This window comes from Phaenicophaeus curvirostris, chromosome 4 (genome assembly GCF_032191515.1).
Source record: "Phaenicophaeus curvirostris isolate KB17595 chromosome 4, BPBGC_Pcur_1.0, whole genome shotgun sequence".
In the NCBI taxonomy this organism is placed as follows: domain Eukaryota; kingdom Metazoa; phylum Chordata; class Aves; order Cuculiformes; family Cuculidae; genus Phaenicophaeus; species Phaenicophaeus curvirostris.
Window position 1 is genome coordinate 38,872,403 of NC_091395.1, and position 22,985 is coordinate 38,895,387.

A 22,985-nucleotide genomic window follows, 5' to 3' on the forward strand; every position below is an offset into this window, starting at 1 on the left:
GAAGGCTTTTGTTCAATGATGCTTGTGTGTGCATGTGTATATATGCAGTTTTATTCATTGACTTGTGAGTTATTCTATAAAACACTAAATATATGTCAATACTGAGTGCAAGAGAACTCTGCTTATACTTCACCGTCACTTTCCAAACACTGCCTACAACACTAAGTTCCCTTTGTATTGATATGTTTGCTTTAATTAACAAAGCAAATGTTAAACTCAGCATAATACAAGCTAGGAACATTTGTTTTGTAGTTCTAAAAAAACTCAAATCAAAGAACAAAAAAAACCATCAACAACAATGACAAAAATCATCCATAAAATTCAAACTCCGAGGGCTGAAATTATGATGTCATGTGGGAATCCTATTGAAATACTGTTTTCTCAGTAAAATAACCACAGGGGTGGTTATGCTTGGTTGCTATGAAAAAGAAAGGAGAAACTGTAACAGGTATATGTTTACTTGGAAAATAACCATGATACCTGAAGATATCACCATACAGTGAATCAGTCAAACATCTAGAACAGGTGTGTTTTAAAGCAATGTCTAATAACTTAGAATAAAGAAAGTTAAATGATACTAGTCTCCAGACTATGTTGTAGCAGCTAAATGTTAATACAATCCATCCTATATCCTACTTTGTTCACTAATACCCTTGGTAGAGATTAGGTAAAAAATTTTAGGCAGCAACATCAGCCATTTGCTATATAACTAAGTACTCTAATGTGGCTCTTTTGAACATCTGTTCTTCATTCTTCCACTGATAACATGAAAAGAAACACTTTGAAAACATATGTTTAGCTAGTAAAGGAAAAAAAGTTACTGCTTCATACACATTAGAAAGAGATAAAGAAGAAAAATATCCCAGCTAGGAAGATGATTGAAGTTACTGGTTTTTCTTAAAGGAAATCCAGCTGTAGTAATCAAAGTTAAAAATTAAGTATTAAAGGAGGTTCTTTTTTGATTTTTCCAGTGGTAATTCATACAATGGCATATTAAAGACTTGATGGAAATCCAGTGCCTCACCAACCTCGCAGTAAAGAATTTCATCCTAATCTAAATCTACCATCTTTCATCTTAAAAATACTGCCTGTGTACCTGTGCTAATACAATTTATTGATGGTCTTAATGGGTTAGTTAATTTTTAGGTGGGTTATTTTCTTCTCTTAGTGAGCAACTGGCAGAATTATTTGAACCAGAGTTGTGCAATGTGAAATTCAGTTGCCCAGGCACCTTTGGGCAAAGAAATACAGTGAGATATAGGCTTTTTGAATAATATTTTTTGTAACAAAACCTAAAAAATTAAATGGAAGTTCATCTAGATTTCAATTATCTTTTGTTTATCTTTCAGTCTAAATGTTATAGTCAAAGGCAGCTTGATTCAAATATGAACATAAAGTCACTGAGATTGTGTTCTCTGGGAAAGAATTAAAACTGAAATTTGGGCCTCAATAAAATAAATCCCAGAAAATGAGAAAGTGGTAGATAGGATCATGGAATAATGTAAGAATAGTCAGAAGGACCAGAGGTTAATCTAGCCCAGTATTATGTCATTGATAGTGTTTAAAGGATAGAATGTATGAATAAGGGGGCACATTGCAATACTTTTTATCGTGGTTCTTTTGTTGTGTAGCGTACAGACTCCTTGAGTGAAGTATTATAGCTTAGTTGCTGATTAGGGCATGGATCCTGGTGACAAAAGAAGTAGAATAGGCTGATGTACTGAAAGTCTTCTTTGCCATGGTCTTTACCTGTAACACTTGCCTTGAGGAATCCCATATGCCTAAAACAAATGCAAGAACAAGACCTGAACTGGGAATTAAAATGAGGGTCAGATTTTGGACTCTGCTCCAGTGGAAATATATGCCCATTAAAGATATATGAAATGGTGAAGTTAAAAGTTGTGACTTGAATTGAAAAAAATGAGGATTTTTTTTTCCCCCTATGTTTCTGCTCATTTCAAAGGATGAATCATAGAATCACTAGGTTGGAAAAGACCTTTGAGGTCATAAAGACCAACCATACCTGTCCTCTACTAAATCATATCACTAAGCCCTTAATCTACCTGTCTTTTAAATACCTCCAGGGATGGGGACTTGACCAACTCCTTGGGGAGCCTATTCCAGTACTTGATAACCCTTTTGATGAACACATTTTTCCTAATGTCCAATCTGAACCTCCCCTGGTGCAGCTTGAGGCGCTTACATCTTGTCCTATCACTTGGGTGAAGAGACCAACACCCACCTCTCTACAACCTCCTTTTAGGTCATTGTAGACAGTGATAAGGTACCGCTCAGCCTCCTCTTCTCCAGGCTAAACTTCTACACGATATCTTTTGCCTTGTTAAGTTGTGCAGAGATTTAGTTTTTCCATCTGATCAGATCCAATCTTAAATAGCTTTTTTTCTGCAAATAAGTATAATAGCTAAATAAACAAACATATTACTTTTGCAGATTTTAACTAGTTGTTAAAATAAAGGTTGTATTTTCTTCCACACACACAATATATATGGCAAGATCAAGCAACTCTGCCATTCACAAATATATGTGTTTCAAATTACTGTCAGGTATTTTATTTAATTTTTGTCATGTTTGATATTTGAATCACAGCTTTGTTGCCAAGATAATGACCATAATTACTGTAGAGCTGTAGGCACAATTACAATAACCTTGTTTTTAATCTTTCTCTATAGGATTTTGGAGATGATGGGTCCTTGTACATTACTAAGGTTACCACAACTCATATGGGAAATTACACTTGCTATGCTGATGGCTATGATAAGTTCTATCAAACTCATATTCTCCAAGTGAACGGTAAGGAAAATTGTTCTAATTACCAAGTCACAAGAGACCTGGATTCAGGTCTTAAGCAGATCTATTGTTGCTGGTTTACTTTTTCTATATTGTCTTACAGCTTAACAGAAAAAGGAGATAAAATTATTTTTCCTTATTGTTCTACTTGCAAAACAATAAAATATAATAATTTTCTGTTATTGCTTCCATAGGAATAAAGGAGTAGAGATAGTCCAGAGGACTTGCTCTATCTGCAGTGTGAACTGTTCACCTGTGAGGATTTTTAGTATATCTACAGAATAATAAGTGTGTTTGTATGTACATATAGATTTATACATAAAGTAGGTTTTACAATTTTTGTATTATTTAGTAATTTTGTAATTCTGGAATACACACCACAAAAATTAAGGGTTAAGAATGTATTAAGAATGTTGTATTTAATATAAGATTTAAAAACACACTACCCTAGAAGTTTTGTAATTGAATGCTTCTAAATTCATATTTATTATTTTGAAATCTAACCATGATTAACTTGAGGAATCTGGATTTGAAATCTTAATCTTTACAATTTTCCACACCCGTTCAAGTTCCAAGGACCACTTTCCTGAACTCAGTACTTGGGCAAAACTTGAATGCTATTGTTCCTGGTGCCCTGAAGACAGGCCTTTCCCTTCATTTGAACACTATTCACAGCTCTTTTACCTATACAGGGTTTTTTTTTAGACTATTTTATGCAGTTTTTCTCCTCCACTGATGAAGGGTCCAAGAGTCACAATGTACATTATACTCAGTGAGGTTTGATGTCTTCTTTTTTTGAGTGACTTTGTGCTTTCCTGTTTTTTCAATGTTCATATTTATCTTTGACTCTTAAATCTACCCTTCTGCAGTAAACTACCAGTATTGAGTCATTTCATACTGACACTTAATCTTATCCAGAATCATGTTTGAACTCAATTTTCTCCTGTAAATTTACTTTACATTACCAGGCTCTAACTTTCTCATGAAGCATATTCAAGACCTAGTTTCTTGGCCCCTGTTGCCATCATTGTTTGTTTTCATACTTGTTGGTCAGTTGCATAAACCCCTGTTATAATTGACCTTTCTTGACATCTCTTATCCAAAAATGCTGAAATATTCTGATATTCATATCTTTCATTAACATTCACACCAAATCAACTTCCAAGATTATTTAGTCTTTTAAAATGAATAATTCTTGGTTTGGTAGCCTTATTTTTTCACTTTCTGTTATTATCCTTCACACTATAAATTACTTTGATACTTAATGCTCGTTTGCAGATTTTTTTGCATGTCATCTCTGTTATTGTGTTTCTCCAGAAAACCAGCTCAGAATATCTATCTACACATCTCTCTTTTTTTTTTTTTCCCCCCCCAACTTCTTCCCCTCCTGGTCTCCAGCATTTTGTAAATTGAATGTCCTCCTGAGCTTATACGTGCCACCAACCTCATTTCCTCCTTCAGTTTTTTCTTCAGGGATTGTTTTCTGTCATTTAAAATGTCAGGTAGCAAATACTGACTAAACTAGTGAGAAGACTGAAGTGCAGTTTACTTGTATTTTAGGTCCTGTAGATGTAGCAGAATTATTGGTGAGTTGAGAGCATTAGAAGGTCCTTGATCAACCTTCTCCTTCTGTCTTACGTGTTCTGATTTACCCTAATTTATTAATAAAATTATATTCTTGTCAACACGTTCCCCACCTATCCCAATGTGTTAATAATCCTTAAGAGGTGCATTGCAACAGTTAAATTAGTAGAATTCTTCATGTTTTGCTCAGTTCAGCATACAACAAGGCAAAACTCCACTTACGTTGAATAAGGTTTTCTGCAAGACTAGTCCATATGCCAGTCACTACTGTTGCTTCTCTATATCATTCATATAGATTTAAAGTTGTCCAAACAAGTTCAAACTAGTTTATGCTTACTCTGCTCAGATAGCTGCTGTTCCACAAGTCAGCATTAGAGTGATACCTTCCAAAATTATTTTGAATGTTGATTTTAGGGGGATAAAGCAGAAGGAGAAAGGAGTACCTCTGAGCAATAGGGTCATTTGCTTTGCATATTGTGGATAAATGGAGTTAAACCCGTTGAGATAAGACATCAAATAAACAGCTTTTCTTCTTTATATCTGTATTTCTAAGAACAAATCTTCCTAAGCACAGGTTTGATGGTCAATGCTTGTAGCTGTGATAATGGCTAATTAATATAGTGATGCTTGTATCAACAGGAGAATCAGACAACATGTTAATGAGATAGTGAGATTGCATTGATCATGATGATGTACTGTGAAAGTTTGATGGAAACAGTGTAATTAGTTCTTCCTTGATTTCCATTTGTATAAACATTTATGTTTTTAGAATAAATAATGTTTTTACATCTACTAGATTGCAATTATTATGTATATACATTTTTTATTTAGTTTTCTCTTAAGATTAAAATCTTTAGGAATTTTTTTGAGTTTTTGATTGACCACAGTGGCAAAGAGTAATGAGCTTCCTTTGGAGTCTTAACAATGCAGACACTGAGCACTGTAAAAGATGCGTTTTTATGGTTAAAAAAATGAGTCTAGTCTTCTACAAAAATATGATTAAGTAAATGTTGTAACCAATATTATAATATGTTGGTTCCTAATCCTTTATCATATAAACTATATAGAAAAACACAAAGTTGTAATGAGGCAGGAGTAACTCTTTCATGAAATATTATTAATTATAAGCATTTACAGGACAGTTAAAACTTTCAAAATGTGTAATTTTGTGGCTATATTATTCTGAGACTATATGACTGTATGAATTTAGGTCTGTCAGTTTTATTTTTATTTTTTTTCTCCATATATCTTTGATAATGAAAATTGTTCCATCAGATATTTTTACTTTGCTGTTGCTGACAGCATGTGTCATAAACATGTCATATACTTCTGACAGTAGAAGAAAACTCAGAAGTGCTTTCACCAGAGCATTTCCTCACCTTCACATCTCCAAACTCTTAAACAGTTAATTTAGCAACAACAGCATCTTTGATTTTATCTGTTTGTTTTTTTCTTTTTTTTCATTTCCGTTATAGTATTTTCTAAAACTCTGCTAAGAATAAAGTTGCCCCCAAAAGTATCGTCTGCTTTATGCCTGAGCAAAATTAATATATTCCTTTTTCTATTCAATGAAAATTCTCCAAAATTGTACTGTTAAAAATTTTTGCTTCACATGCACTCAGTAAAACTGTCAAGGTGTGGTAGTTAAATACCTGTATATTTTTATATGCCGTGAGAATATTTCACTAGCACAAAAGAGGCAAGAAATACCATAGCTAGTCAGAGTGCAATGAGTAGCAATGTCTGACTATTGGTCCTAAGAGTTGTTTGTGTTGCTGAGATGCTTGAGAATATTAAATGATGGCAATCCTATCTCTAAGGATACAGAGCTCCTTGGTCTTCTGGAGCCATGGTAGATAAGTAGACTATTTGGCGCTGATGCAGTGGGACATCTGCAACATGGAGTAGGCTGCCTAAAGGACCTTTTATCAAGAAAGGCTGAACAGGGCAGGCAGACAGAGTCGTAGGAACTGAGGCAAAGTAAGACTGGGAGCTGAGGTGCAGGCCATCTGAGCATACAGTCAAGAGGGGCTCAGTCTAAAGAACACAGTGGGAAAAACAAGGTCTCAGTATGGAACATACAGGTCCTGTGGAAGGGGAAATAGAACAGGGAAGAAGTGGAGGAGGAACAGAAATGGAAATGTTATAGTTGAGATGAAAAACAGAGATCTGCATCCATAAAAGCAAAGTCTCTTCCAGAAACTCAGTACAAATTTTAATTCCCTGATTTTGTATGCTTTTGCTCTCAGCTGGTAATCTAAGCAACCAGCAGCCATAATTTTTACATTTTTAATCTTCCATGTTCTTTTATAGAACATTTGTAGTTTGTATGATAGGATTATGTGTAATTTTCCACGCATACTATTTGAAAAGACCCTCATCTTTTACTAGTTTAAAATATCCCCAAAACCTACTGATTTTTGCATCCTATCTGAGAAACAGTACATTTGTTTATTTCTTGCAACATAGAAATCTATGTTCTAATAGGAGAACATGCTGGGACATTTCTTGTAAACGGTTGGATAGCATTTGAAAATATTTAATCTCATACCAAAATAGACACAGTTAATTTTTGATCTTGTTATCATCTTTCATTACCAACTGATACTTCATCCTGTACCCAGCTGTGTTTTTGTGACAGCAGCTAAGTATTCCACTTTTTAAAAGTTGCATTAAACAAAACTTTGAACAGGAATTATATGTCTTTAACCTTCATTACAGATAATGTACAGATTTTGTGTGCACTGCACACAAGATGTTCTCACATTCAAAGAATGAGCAGTGTCTGAAAAAGGTTTGAAAGAAAACATAGTATCAGAGAAAGAAAACGTACTATCAGAGCGACATTCTGTCTTTCAAAAAATACAATTAAGTAGATGAAACTTTAGCTTAAACAAAAAATACTTCACTTTTTGTAATAGGAACTATTTCTTGTATCAGACTTGCTGCCTGTGCTTGGAGGATGCTTTGCCTGAAAAAGCAGATGAGCTAACTTCTGCCACTGTGCCTTGACAGTTTATTCCGTCAGTGTCACAGCTCTTCCTCCAGCACTAACAGCTCCAATTTACCCTTACATTGGAATAATCTCCCCAGGGAAGTGGCAGATTCCACTACACTGGACACTTTAAGGCTCAGCTTGACAGGGTCCTGGGCCATCTCACTTAAACTGTCTATTATCTAAAAGGTTGGACCAAGATGATCCCTGAGATACCTTCCAACCTGGCATTCTGTAATTCTGTAAAGTGGATTGCTGATAGGTGTTTTGAAGAGAAGGGAAAGGTGAAGAAATATTAAAGAAAATGTTTGCAAAACAGGTCAATTACAATCTCTGTACATCACATCATAAATTACTGGTTGTACATTGTTCATATTTTATAAAGAAATTCAAGGAAAAATAAAAATCTTATTACTCAACCCCAAACTAATTAGAATTTAGGCTTTTTTTTTCCACTAATACCACAGGCAGTGAAAATAATTCTTTCTCACAGAACATTCTTTGTCCTTCATAAATTTACTGTTACAGAGTTCAGCACTGAATGTCACTGAATATGTGATTAATACCACATCTGTGTGTTGTTATATATATTTACAGTAGTCTTTAGAATTGCTTATAATTATTTTTCTTAAAATGAAGATATTACTCTTCTCCACCAAATTATAATTGTTTCCTGCAGTCCCACCAGTCATCCGAGTCTTTCCAGAAAGCCAGGCAAGAGAGCCGGGTGTGACAGCTAGTCTTCGATGTCATGCTGAAGGTATTCCCAACCCACAACTTGGTTGGCTGAAAAATGGAATTGATATCACTCCAAAGTTATCCAAACAGCTAACTCTTCAAGGTAAAGAGGCATATTTATTATTTTCTACAGGTCATAAATGCTTCATCAGTGCATCCTTTCCGTAGTAGCTGTCCTTCTTACATAGTTTTAATCTAGAGTTGAAGTTTAAGCTAAAGCATTTCAGAAGATGTCTTCTAGTTACTCTTCAACATGCATAAATTACAGGGGAAGAAATTCCTGAAATGGACCTGCTGTTTTCTAAGGGAGTCTCAGCAGACTTCCAGAGGCATGTAAAGACACTGCAGGTTAAAAAAGAAAAAAAACCAAAAACCAAGAACTACTAAAGGGAAGTCTTACTTTTAATCAACAATACAGGCCATGCTTATGAAACTTCCATGGATATTCAGGGCTCAGCAAATTCAATGAACCTACCCAGCAGAAAACCTTCTAGTTTCTGCAGTTCTTCTAGTGATTTTTGATCAGCCATAGGAAAAAAAAAAATATCTTGTGTTGCCAGTGTCCCCTTAAAAAGCTTCTCTTATTCATCTCCAATACCAGCATGTGTTTTGGGATACGACAGCTATCAGTCTGCAGTATAAGAAACAGTAGGACAGGCAGAAGGTGAATGCTTCTCTAAAAAGAGTGTTACTTTCCCTGTAGGTGTTATAGTCCTCTGTTCTTTCATGGCTTTCTCTCCTGGATGCATGTGAACAATTGCCTTGCAGAAACATTTTCCACTATGAGTAGAAAGTCATGGACTCCTCCTCCATAGCAGCGTTCTGGTAATTTCTCCTGTAGGGATTTGAGTGGATTTTTTTTTTCCCTTTGCCTCTTTATCCTATATCTATGATAAACAGATAAAAATTATTCTTCTTTAAGCAAAATATATTTAATTCAACTTTCTTGACTGTAATTATTTGAAATTAAATTTTTTATATCTCATTACATTTTCCCTAATTTTTTTTTCTGATTTAAATTATCTATGCATTAGCTTCAAGCAAAAGATTGCCTAGAAGAAGCATTACACCATAATTCAGTGCACTTCTAGTCCATACTTTAGAACACCTACAAAGCTGGATTTGTATGATAGATCCTACACTTGAACAAATATGCTATTCTTAAAACACAATGGATCATTATTCAAATCACATTATTTAAATTACTTTTGTCCTTTGAAACCTGAATGGTTTATTGCCATTCCTGCCCAAGTTGACATGACACTGCTGAAGTGGTTTCCACAGACCTCTCAGTGTACAATTGCAATGTGCCTGTTTTTTTATTACACTTCCTTCACAAAAAACAAAACTAGGTGTCTCTGGTTATTAAAAACAATTTTATTAAAATTATTATTTATGTTGAAATTCTGGGCTGTTATAGTCCACAGAAACCTCGGTTGTATTGTATAAAGACAATGATAATTTCAAGTGACAAAATGCAACACAATAAAAATGTAATATTTACCTGATTTTAAAGAAAATTATAGTCATTTAAGCACAGGGAAAACTTCAGACTCTTATTTGGCTCTGAAGTGCAAAATCAGCTGAGGTATTCTGGATATTGGTGAGATGAATAATAATGCATATAGTTTGCTAGCCAGTTGAATACCTTTGGATTAGTTTGGCATGTCTCCAAGCTATGAACTCAGGAATGAAAATGGTTTAATTAGTTTAGGCAGAGAAAGCCTTCTAAATGTATAATCTGAAAGCACTGTAGCATGTCCGCATGTTGAATTTTTCCTCTCCTTTCAGCAAATGGTAGTGAGGTTCACATTAGCAATGTGCGCTATGAAGATACAGGAGCGTATACTTGTATTGCAAAGAATGAAGCAGGGGTGGATGAAGACATTTCTTCTCTTTTTGTAGAAGATTCTGCTCGAAAGACACGTAAGTATTGTGAAAAATATAAAAATACACTTAGCTCTCACTTAAATATTAAATCAATATTAAAAACTGTGAAATATTAAATACACAATATTAAATACACTATAAGAATGTGTAGAAAACTGATTTAAAAAAAATAATGTTGAAATAATTATATCCAAAAGTCACTGAAAGCAGTGTGTAATCTGAGTGGAATGAAATCTCAAATTCATTCTGTGAATTTACATTTTCCACATTACTGTTAAAATTTGGATTGTTTTCTCATGATAATATGAAGGAAATATGAAGGGGAAAAGGAACTGGATGCCAAAACAAGGTAAATCCTGGTGTGGTTTCTGAGAGTTAATGGGGATGTGAGAGGAAGATATTTTTCTAGTTTTTCTTCCTGTACATTCTTGAGATATAGCAAGAGTCAATCTTGACCCTTGTGACATGAGAGTCATTACAGGACTTGATCGCATCTGCTGAAATGCCTAGCAGATCCTGATTAGTTCCAGCCTGTATTGTGCCTGGATAACTGGTTCTCCAGCAATGTGGAGCAATAGTGACCACATTTCACTTGCTAAACTGGATGTTCAATGTGCCGAAGAAATCTCTACTGCTACCAAAATGTAGCTTTCTTTATCCTCTGTTGAATGATAGTGGGGTTTAAAAATACTACTTATCTGTTACTTGTCTGCCTTGATACCTCTTTCCACTTCTCCTTCTTTCCTCTGATCATAAAAAAATATTCCTGATTTTACACTTCACCTATTTCACAGAATTGTAGAATGATTTGGGTTGGAAGGGACCTTAAAGATCATCTAGTTCCACCTGCTTTCCATGGGCAGGGGCACCTCCCACTAGATGAGGCTGGTTTTGCTTTTTTTGTTGTTTTTTGTTTTTTTTTTTTCCATTTAAATCTCTTACTACATATTCATTAGAATTTTTCTAATAAAATGTTAGTTATTTTACTAGTGAGACTGATTCCATTAACTTAAGGCAATCCTATTTCTCTAGAAGCTTATTCAACAGTAATGAGTACTTGACAGAAGATACTAGAGGCAGAATTAATAGCAATGCAAGTCTGCCTGACAATCCTCTCTTAAGATGCTGAGTTCAGTTACATATATGTTTATTAAGCTTTAAATGTTTCAGAGGAAAGCTACCATGCAGGAAAATCTTATAATCCAAATGTTAATATCTTTATTTTGCTGCTTTTAGTAGCATTAATTATGACTGTCATTTCAAAAGTCTTACTGTTGGGGTTTTTCTGTCTTGAGGATGACTGCTCAGAAATTTTGAAAAGGCAGCTGAGGATAAATAAGTTGTTTGATCATGTTGAATTTCTACTAATCTGGTGACATGAAGTAGCTCGGTCACCTCCATTTGCCTTTTGCAGTCTGTGAAAAATGTGAATGCTGCCAAATTACAAACCCCTGACAAAGTGGCATTTGCTCATGCTTGGTTAAGACTTGCTTGGCCTTTCAACAAAACATTTATATCCATTGCCCAGATTTCAAGTGATTTAGTTACATAATCATTGTGTCCACTGAAGACCTGATCTGCAGTGATTATGTGGGAATAGGCACACCTATGCAAAATATCATTTTCAGGCATTGTAATGTGATGCAATAATTTTAGATCAGCTAACTTTACAGGATTTGTAAAATCACGTTATGCAATGAGCACTACTTGCACCAAGTGCTTTAAATTCTACTAGCAGTAAGTTGTTATGATTACTATTGGTGTCATTAAAGATGTGAATGAAGGAAGACAGATTATAAACCCATATTTTTCTAGAATAGTTCATCCAGAATATGCAGTCTTCCTCCTTCCCATAAAAGTAATTTACTCTGCAAGCTCTATGTTGTATCTTGCAGGGAGGCATTTTACCATTGTGTTCCTTGGTGTCTGAACATGGTTTCCTAAAAACTGGTGGATGTGTAAATAAATGTATTGTTCGCAGCTGCATAATTACATCATTCAAATATAGGTGCAATGGATATTGACATGAAATGCTTTCTCTGGTACTCTGATTTGCATTTCTTGGCTCAAAACACCATTTCTGTATGTGCAGAAAGACGTAATGTACTTACTGATAAAAAAAGCAATTGCTATCAATATCATTATAACAACTACATGAATTGCCTTCACAGGTAAAATGTTGATAGATACTGTTTAGATAAATGCTTCTGTTTAAAAAAAAGTCCGTTTTCAAGGAGGAGCTCTTACCATTATAAAACTGAAATTAAGAGTAGAAGGGTGTTATTATTAACTCTTCTCTGCTTGTTTTTGTATTTCTCCCAAAACAATGGTTCATGCAGCAAATTTGGAAGTATTAGGGAAGAAAATTACATAGGTAGTTGCATAGGTAAAAATCACCTGGATGATACTGTGGGCTTTTGTTTCTCCACCCATAAATTTTAAACAAAATGCTACTACTACTTTAAATTAAGGTGTGCTCATTAGGTCATAAGTTACAGTCTGAATATCTCTAGTGATGTAAATGTGATTTCATATGATCTGATACAGACTATACCTGTCCTAGATGACGTTTTCATACATAATTTTTCTTTTATCCTGCTTTAAAAGAATAAAGCAGACTTTTTAAAAAAAAATCTTATATTTTGTCCTTTTTGTAGTAGTCCCTTTTGGAAATCTTAGGATATTGATTTGAACAAAAATAGAACAAATTCTCATTATCGTGTCAGTTATTCTGTATTTGTCTACTTTTTAAATGTCGCAAAAGGTAAAAATCATGCAATATGTAATAAAAGCATTTCAGAACATTGAGTTGATTGGTCATTGAGAGTGTAGTGAGGAATTTTACAATGAAAATCTAAAATATTAATTACAATTGCACTGCATTGAGAATGACAGTGATGTTATAAGCCACATAACAAATACAGAGCATGGTTCCATTTTTACCAGTATATATATTTATTTCCTAAAAACAAGTGCCTATGTGAATAAATAGATTGTTAAATAATAAGAGAAGCTTTCCTTCACCTGTGTACCTAAAAATATTATTGGATTGTGATGTCAAATACCTATGTCTGCATTTTAAACAGGAAACAAATATACTGAATGGCAAAGATATACTGAATTGTGGGAAGTGTGACGCTAATAGCAAAAATAATAATGATGCGGAGCATGACTTAGGGGTGCCAGGTTTATTTCAAAGTTTCCAGTTTCAGAAATTTAGATTTCTGTTCCAAAGAAAGTTGACATACTTTAATGATAATGATTCATCATCAAGATGGTAATTTAATTTGGAAGTGAATGGAAAATACTGTGAAAGTGCTTTTACATTTATATCTGTTCAGCAGATGCCAGAACAGAACACTGAACCATTTTTCTGCCATGCACAGATGAAATTTTTGAAAAAGGATCACAGTCTTAAGAATAGTTTGGCCTCTTCTTAGTCCATCAGCCTTTCACAATGTGCACTAAAAATAAAACCTCTGAAAATATGTTTTCATTTTGGCATTGACTCAGGTGAGAAGAATAAAATTATTTTCTTTAGAATATCTTAACTTTAGTATTGTTTTTTCCCAATTAACCTGTTCTGCAGCTGAAATTTGATATGTATTACATCTGCATCCTATTGGGATGCAGAAGGAACAACAGTGACAGGGGATGAGGAAAAGGCTGAGGTACTTAATGCCTTCTTTGCCTCAGTCTTTAATTGTAAAGAAAGTTGTTCCATCTGTATACAAACCCAGGAGCTAGAGGAGCAAAATGAGGCTCCCATGATCCAAGAGGAGGTGGTCAGAGCCTTGCTAGCCCGACTAGACACCCACAAGTCTGTGGGGCCAGACGGGATTCACCCTAGGGTACTGAAGGAGCTGGCGGATGTGCTGGCTAAACCCCTTTCCATCATCTTCCAACAGTCCTGGAAGAATGGGGAAGTCCCACTGGACTGGAGGCTGGCATATGTTGTGCCCATCTACAAGAAGGTTCGCAGGGAGGACCCAGGGAACTACAGGCCTGTCAGTCTGACCTCAGTGCCAGGGAAAGTCATGGAGCAGGTGATCTTGAGTGCTATCATGAAGCACTTGCAAGAGAACCGGGTGATCAGGCCCAGTCAACACGGGTTCACAAAAGGCAGGTCTTGCCAAACTAACCTGATCGCCTTCTATGACAAAGTGACTCGGCTGCTGGATGAGGGAAAGGCTGTGGACATGGTCTTCCTGGACTTCAGTAAAGCCTTTGACACAGTTTCTCACAGCATTCTGCTTGAGAATCTGTCAGCCTCTGGCCTGGACAGGCGCACACTCTCCTGGGTGGAAAACTGGTTGGATGGCCGGGCCCAGAGAGTGGTGGGAAATGGTGTGAAATCCAGCTGGAGGCCAGTGACAAGTGGGGTTCCCCTGTGTAGCTGTTGGAAGGTTACTATTAGGTGCCTCCAAAGCCTTCTCCTCCCGAGGCTGAACAAGCCCACTTCTTTCATTAATTTTCTTTGGGTGTGTGCACATTTTATAATGAGATCTTTGTTCTCCTTTCTTCTTCCCAGCAGAGACCTTGCCTGAGGATTTTTAGATTTTGTAATTTCTTTTGGAAAAGTTATATTTTAATCTGAGAATATTTGACCTAAAACTGAAAGTAAATATTTCATTAAAATGTTCTACTCTGACTGGAAACTACTTAAGATCATTATGATATTTTATACAAAATTAAACCAATTTTTTTTTGTTTTTCTACTAGATATTAATCTTTTCTCTATTAAACAGCTTAGATTCATGAGATAACAAAACTTCTGATTACCTCTCTGTTTCTTGAGCCTTTTTTAATGGCTTATGTATATTCTCAGGACATGCATTTTAAAGTATCATGAATGTGATAGTCAACCAGAACCATGCAACATGTACAGTGAATAGGTCTGTACATCCTACTCCTACTTCTAAAATATTTCTGAATGCAAGAACTGAGCTATTTTAATTCTCTATAGACTGGAAAATCTTTGTGCTGTGAATTCCATTTACCCTCAAGTTTGCAGTTAAAGCCATCAAGAAAGAGACAGCTGGTCTAGGTGATAACTGGATAAACCTTGCAGTGACTGGTAAAAGCATTCTGGAGATTTAATAGCCTGGTCTAAAACTCATTGAAGACAGCAGTCTCCTGTACTGTAATGCTCCTCTAATAATACCTGTGAGAACTTGGCCGTATTGGAAGTAAACTCCGGCATAATCACATTTGTAATGCAAATAGCATTTTAAAACCTGATTGTAATTTCATTCCAATGTAGTTTGAGTTCTCAGAACAGATGTTTCATAGATTCATAGATTTAAGCATGAGGGAAGCATTTCATTTAACTCTTATCTATATTCTCCATTCCATGAGACATTAAATTGCATCTTGTTCTGCCTGAATAAAGATATAAATCTTTGCTTGCCCGAAGTGTATCCTCCCAGAAACACATCTACCTAAGTTAGAGACACAAATAGTCAGAGAATCCCTTATTTCTGTTAGTATTTAGCTTTACTAATGAATAAGCTTCACTAATATGCAATCATGCTCAGTTTCCACACAAAGTCAGTTTATCTTTCAATTTCCTCCTTTGATTCTCACTTTCTTTCCAATAAATTGACCTTTTAAGATATTTTTATCTTATGAATATATGATTGTTAAATTTTGATTACTTTCCCCCACATACACTAAACAGAATAAGACAGTTACTGTAGAACTGGAAGGGTCTTTTTGCCTCGAGAACTGAAACTGGTTTTGGTACATTTTTCCTTAAAAATGGGAGCTACTGTTTGCAGAAGCAAATGTACTGTTTGTTTCTTCAATGTTCTGGAGAAAAAAATATATATTTGGTAATGTTTTGCTTCCACATCCACTGATCCCGTGTGCTTTTGTCCACTAGTATAAGCAGTGGAATTTTATGTTTATACATTAATCTACCACCTGCCCTATATCCTATCAGGCTTCTTTTCCCAGATTCTGCTTCTTCCTACCTGTCTCAGCCCCCTAAGTGTAGACGTAGTCTGTATTACTTTTCAGTAATTTTGCATTTAGCTATATCAAAGTGTAATTTATTTTAGAGATTTCTCTGGACACATTCCAGCACTGTCTTCTGCACTTTTGACTAATGATTTAACAATGGAAATTACTTCTTCAGTTTTATTAGTTTGGTAGTTTTTAATTCAATTAACATGCTTTACTGCTATTATATAAATCTAATATTTAATCAGAATATTCTGTGGTAACAAATTAGACGTTTAACAAAATTCTGGGTTATATCTATATGAATTTTTCATTACCAAACTTCTAATTGCATCAAAGAATATAATCAGGTTTGTTTGAGAAGACCTGATTTCCATTAGGACATATTAGCTGACTCATAATTATAGTCTCGTCTTTTGATTTCTTACTGAATTGAATTCTGTGCTACTGTTTTTCCTTCTGTCTGGTACATATAGCCCACCTAACTAGCCTACAGTTACTTGAGTCATTAAGTTTCAGGGAGTAGGGAGCTACTAGAGGTATAGGTAGTGGTACTCCTCTTGAATTTATATCATAATCTGAAATGTATTCAAAACTAATAGCACTAGATCAAACATCCAAAACATCTTTTATCAGGTATTTTTATGTACTTCATTTGCACCTTGTTATTTTAAGTGTTTGTCTTGACTACATATCATTTACCTTCTTTTTTTTTTTTTCCTTTGTAAGATGGGAAGTATTTGATTGGTCTGTGTTTCAGTTTTTATCCTGCTTCTGTGCAAATGCAGGACAAAAATATTTGCAGAAGGGTATTATCAATGGAATATTAAAAAAATGTGGTTCATATCAGTAGAATTTAAAACTTGAATAGTTCTGGTGTCACAATGCTTTACTTTTGCCTTTCGCAGCCATTTGAGATGACAGCCTTTGCTTCTGCATTGGTGTAAAGGAATATCAAGCTGCTGGAAATTCTGTTAGTACAAAAATGGGATTTTAATTGCAGCTAAGGTGGCTACTTTTCTTAAGGACTTTTAATTATGTCTTTTGCAAATTGGATCTTTATTCTTCAGTATCTCTGCAGTAACTGATAAAGGTTACTGTATTCTAGCTTGCAGTATTGTGTATTCTATTCTGTATTCTTGCTTGCAGTACGGGAACATTTTAAGGAACTCTCAATTTTTTTACTAACTTACAGCTTTCTCTTTCATACTAATGGATGTAGCAGCATTTAAAGCAGGAGCACACAAATTGGGAACTCTGCTGCAGAATTATATCGATGACTGCCACTGATGGTCACAAACACAGAATTTAGTCAACCCAACTCTAGAAGCCATAAGGCAAGCCAAGGTCATCACCTTGCTCTTGTTGAAACACTGTGTGGAAGCTGAAGAATTTAAATAGAGAGCAAAGATAATTTCACAGTGTATCTTGAAAATATATTTCTGAGAACACTGGAGTGGGGAAGATATTGCTGCCTTTTTTAATTGATACGAAGTACAATAATAATCACAAATAGAGGAGGAAGAAATGGCAACTTCCATCTGTGGGATTTATTTATTTAATTATTTAATTAGGATATGTTCAGGTAGTATTAGGACCAATGAAACTGGTTCAAATTTTAATTGTTAGTCAAACTAACATTAGCTGAATATGGAGCTTAATGTATAGCTAAGAAATAGAAATAAACAATTTCGTAAGTTTTGAAAAAAAGAAAGGAAAGAAAAATTATAGTGGCATGGCAATATTTTATTGAAATAATTGAATTGAGTATATCATTGTTGTCTACAGATCTAAAGAAGAAAATCTGACAGTATAGAAAACAGGAAAATAAAAAAGGATTGATCATCACAGACAAGGGAATATTTTCAGGGGTCATTTTCAGATACTTAAAATTCTTCACTGCTACAAAAATAAAATATTTTTGAAGCAAAATAACTTTTAAAATCATTTATTTTTCTTTTTCAGTGACTTTGACAGGCACTCCTGTTCTGTTTTGGTTTCCTCTCAGTTTCATCTTAGCATAATCTTATCAAGCTAGAGTCAAAAGTCATGAAAATATGTTCTCAGACTAGACAGTTCTGTGGGCATGTTTTTATTTTATTTTCTGTTTTTTACAATATTTTCATTTCTCTTAAAGTTTTGCAAAACTTAATTATATAAAACACAGATTTGTTTGCCATTAATTAATATATCTTCCTAAGTATTTAAATTTTTTCAGCCATCCATGTGCACCGTTAAGAGACAACTGTCAAGATAGAAGGTTATCCAGTAATGCTATTAAAGCATTCTGAAGACCAATTTGGCAGTACTTGATGATATTTTAATATTTAGTAGCTTTTACTCTTGGTCATCAATCTCAATTAACAGTTTACCCACTATGACATCATCGTATATTGCAAAACAACTTCTACAGATTCTTTTACCTAGTCACACAAAACAGGATAAAAATGATCTGCCTCTTGCACTGTGTCTTAAGGGCTAAATTTAAAAAATAATATACTTGTTCCATGCCATTAATGAGATTGATTTCTAACTGTGCCTTTTTTACATAATGTCATAGTCCTATCACCTAATAAGAGATTATGTGAGCTGAATGCTACCCACTTGACAGGTTTATGGCCATCATACGCAACCAGGCATCGCCTCTGTCTAGAACTTTGAATGAGACGAAAAGCCTCTTGACTGTGATTTATGGCCTAAATTCTCTCTGAAAGGCTTTATGCAACTTTAATAGAATCTTCTTGTCACTTCTTATACTGAGTGGTACCTATTTACCTAATTTCCTCAGACATAATTTATGCTAGCATTTTATTTTATGGCAGAGCTAAGCAAGTTTATACTTGTTGACAGCACCGTACACAAAGATTTTATTTCAAACTTCCAACTACAGGGCAGAAATTCAGCTCATGAACCATTTTGTCTTCCAGCTAGAGTAGACTTGATTGAGTTAATGTGACATGGCAAAGAACTTCAGCATCATTCAATATAAAGTTTTATAGAAAATAAATTAAAGAATGATAAGCTAACATGGTCATATTTCACCAGAAGTAAAGTATCAATGGTGACTTTTAACTAATAAATAGTAGATTCTGGGCTATTGCATTAACTTAACCTGAAATGAAAGTGCATGTCACATAAGGACAGAATGGAAATTTGATGGAATTTGTTTTGACATAAATAATATGAAAACAATTGAAGCAAACAATAGATAACTTGGGAAAAAAGTGTTCCTTTTCTTTGCAAATAAATTAAGGTTTATTTGTATTTGTATATAAACTACAAAAATCTGAATTTCTTATAAAATATAAATAAAATTAAAAGCATTTATGGGCATAAAAGTTTTAATTCTGCTTGGTAGTGGAAGCTGAGCGAATGGTAAATCTCCTAGTGCAGTAAGGAAGGAAATTTTTCAGACATTAATGTTTTAATTGATATCTATTTTATTTATGAGTGCCAGTGCAACAAAATAGCATTTTATTAAAGCCTTCATGATATGTTATGCCAGGAGAATGGAAAGAAAAGTTTCTGATTATTTAACCACACATGAAATAGGTACAAAAGAATAAGGATTTTAATTATAAAAAAAAAAAAAAGTTAATTGATTTTAAAAGCTCATTCAGCATTTTCTTAGATAATGACCACTGAAGTATATGACACAAAAGGGAAGACTGTTTCTGGAACAAAATAAAGTATTGTACTTCAAGAACAAGTATTTTTGGAGGGAGCTGGTGAGGGTGCTCACCAAACTCCTTTCTATCATCTACCTGCAGTCCTGACTGACTGGAGAAGTTCCACTTAACTGGAGGTTGTCACATGTTACACCCATTTATAAGGTCTAGAGGGAGGATCCACAGAAGTACAAGCCTGCCAGTCTGACAGGGTGTGGTCATGGAGCAGATCATCTTGAGTGCAATCACTCAGCACACACAGGACAACCAGGTGATCAGGCCCAGTCAACATGGGATTATGAAAGGCAGATCCTGCCAAACTAACCTAATCTCCTTCTATAACAAAGTGTCACGCTTAATGGATGATGGAAGGGCTGCAGATATACTGTACCTGTGCTTTAGTAAAGCCTTTGACACAGTTTCTCACCATGTTCTGCTTTAGAAAATCACTGTCAATGGCCAGGACAGGCATACTCTCTGCTGGGTAAAAAAACTGACTGGATGATCGGACCCAAAGAGTAATGGTAGGTGGAGTAGATCCAGTTGGAGACCAGTCACAAGTGGCATTCCTCAGTGCTCAGTGTTGGGTCCAGTTCTGTTCAATATCTTTATTAGTGATGTGGATGAGGGGATTGAGTGTACCCTTAGCAAGTTTGCAGAACACATTAAGCTGTGAGGAAGTGTTGATGTACTTGATAGTAGGAGGCTCTACAGATGGATCTAGACAGCCTGGATTGATGGGCAGAGACCAATGCTATGAGGTTCAACAAGGCCAAATGCCAGGTCCTGCACCTGGGACACAACAAGCGCGTGGAGCACTACATACAGGCTTGGAAAAGAGTGGCTGGAAAGCTGCATGGCAGAGAAGTACTTGGGGGTGTTGCTTGACAGCTGGCTGAACGTGAGCCAGCAGTGAGCCCACGTGGCCAAGAAGGCTAATGGCATTCTGGCCTGTGTCACAAACAATGTGGCCAGCAGGACCATGGAAGGGATTGTGCCCTGTATTCTGCGCTGATGAGGCCGTACCTCGACTGTTATGTTCAGTTTTGGGTCCCTCACTACAGGAAAGGGGTTGACCATGTGCAGAGAAAGGCAACGAAGCTGGTGAAGGGTTTGGAGAACAAGCCTTATGAGAGATGTCTGAGGGCACTGGAGTTGTTTAGCCTAAAGAAAAGGAGGCTGAAGGGATACTTTATCACTGTCTACAACTACCTGAATGGATGTTGTAATGAGGTGAGTGTTGGTCTCCTCTCCCAAGCAGCAGGTGATAGGATGAGAGGAAATGGCCTCAGGTTGTGCCAGGGGAGGTTCAGATTAGATGTCAAGAAAAATTTCTGTATTGAAAGGATTATCAGGCACTGGAACAGGGTGCCCAGAGAGGTGGTTGAGTCACCAGTCCTGGAGATGTTTAAAAGATGGATAGATGAAGGGCTCAGGGATATTGTTTAGTGGTGGACTGGTACAGTTGGACTCAATGATCTCAAAGGTCTCTTCCAACTAAACAATTCTAGGATTCTTTTTGGAATCTTATTGCCCTGATCTTGTTTTTCTCTGAATGTATATACAGTATTGTGTGCTGATTACTAATAATGTGAACATATAATTACATTGCCAAAAGGAAGCAGAAGAGCTCTTTGTAATTTCCAGACTCAATGAACATCAGTCTTACAAGTCTGTATATACGTATATGCTTTATTTTCAACTGTTAGGCCATAAGTGTTTGGAAAAAAGAAAACTAGGGAGGAAGAACACTATATTTGATGTAGTTGGAAGCTTTGACATTGGCTCTTAAGATAGAAGACTGAATGTAATTACATGCATTACCAGTGTGACAAGAAGGAGTAGGATACAGAATTCATGTGGAACATGACATGGTAGTACCCTCCCATTCATTTAGAAATACCATGGACTTTTGCATTTGTTTCCATCCAAAGGGAATAAGTGTCTGTACTGCTGTTACAATCTGATTCAGAATTTCATGAAGTACTAAGGGTTTACTGGAAAAGTGTGCAACCTATTACAATAGCAAACAGAAAATGAATAATAAGGATGAAGAGTAGGCTTTCAGATGATGTTAGCTGCTTACAATCAAAGGCTGGGTCTGAGCACAAAAGCATAGACTAGCTTTGTAAAGACCATAAAGAGTGATTTTTATGGAGCTGTTAAGTGTGCTTTTTTTAAAAAAAGAAAGAAATTCTTTTTCCAAGAAAACATGGATTCTCCCCTGTTCTGCATTGGGGTGGGGGCAGGGAGAGGTATGGTGCAAGGTTCTTTTTGTTTGGTAGTATGAAAGACAATAGTGTAATAAAATAGCAGCTCTAATAAGATAGAATACAAAGAGGAGTACAGATAGCGAGTAAATCTTATGTTCCTTCATATGCTGGGCATCCCATGTTCATGCAGCATCAGATGAACTCTGGATGGATTTTCCCATGGCAAGCTGCAGAGATCTTGTCCATGGAGAGTTTCCCTCACCCTCCCATACCGCGGTGGCTTTTATCTTGTTTAACAAACCGATATATCTTCTGACAAGTTGCAATGTTATCTGTCATAACACCCACCAGTGTACCGTGCAAGCTATTATGGACATTCCAGTGCATCTACATAATCCAGGTATCTATATCGTATTTATAATATTCCAGCTATCTGTTTCCAGGGACATTTTAACATATTTGAGGCTTTGCATATTCTTTTAGAGCATAGAAAGAGAGAAATACTGCACTGTATGAGGCTAAGAGCCCATGTTGGTCCATTCTTCAAGAGGGCCCAGTAGAAGATGCTTGGGAAAATCCTAGTATCCAAAACTTTTCTAGGGTGTTAGTTGTTCCTGTTTCTTCAGACTTGAACAGTCAGCAGTTGAAGGACTTCAGTTACCAATGGCATTTTTAATTATGTCTTTTATTATTTTTTTCCAAACTCTTTTAAAGCACATTAATGTTTTTTAACTTTTGCAACACTTTGTTCAGTGTTGCGTTATGTTTATGTGTGACATATATGTTCTCTTTGTTGTATTCCTTCCCCTTAAATTTTCTCTATTTCTTAAGATCAGTACTTTACAAACCACTTTGTTTTTCAGTGATGGTGTTTTAAACAATTTATTCCATAACATGCTCTGCTCTAAATATTTTAAATTTGCATAATTATATTTGTTTTGGTTTTATTCTCCCCAGGAACACAGGGTGATATTAGGATAATTTGTTTTCATTCATCTCTAAGGTGTCAAATCCAGCTATAAACAAAATGGCCAAATACAGCTCTTATTTTCATGGAAAATACAACTTAAACACTTAGTTGGGGATTGTGCCATCTTATAGTTCTTATTTTGGCTTCTGAAGATA

General features: G+C 35.4%; 1 protein-coding gene across 3 annotated transcripts in view; it reads left to right on the forward strand.

The window, feature by feature from the left end:
• FSTL5 (follistatin like 5) overlaps positions 1-22,985 on the forward strand; it is a 286,299-nt gene that overhangs the window by 220,696 nt on the left and 42,618 nt on the right. For all 3 annotated transcript variants that reach the window (XM_069855803.1, XM_069855804.1, XM_069855805.1), the window contains 3 exons: positions 2,691-2,811; positions 8,067-8,228; positions 9,917-10,051. In XM_069855803.1, coding sequence (XP_069711904.1) covers positions 2,691-2,811; positions 8,067-8,228; positions 9,917-10,051 — 418 coding nt within the window. The remainder of the gene's footprint in view (positions 1-2,690; positions 2,812-8,066; positions 8,229-9,916; positions 10,052-22,985) is intronic.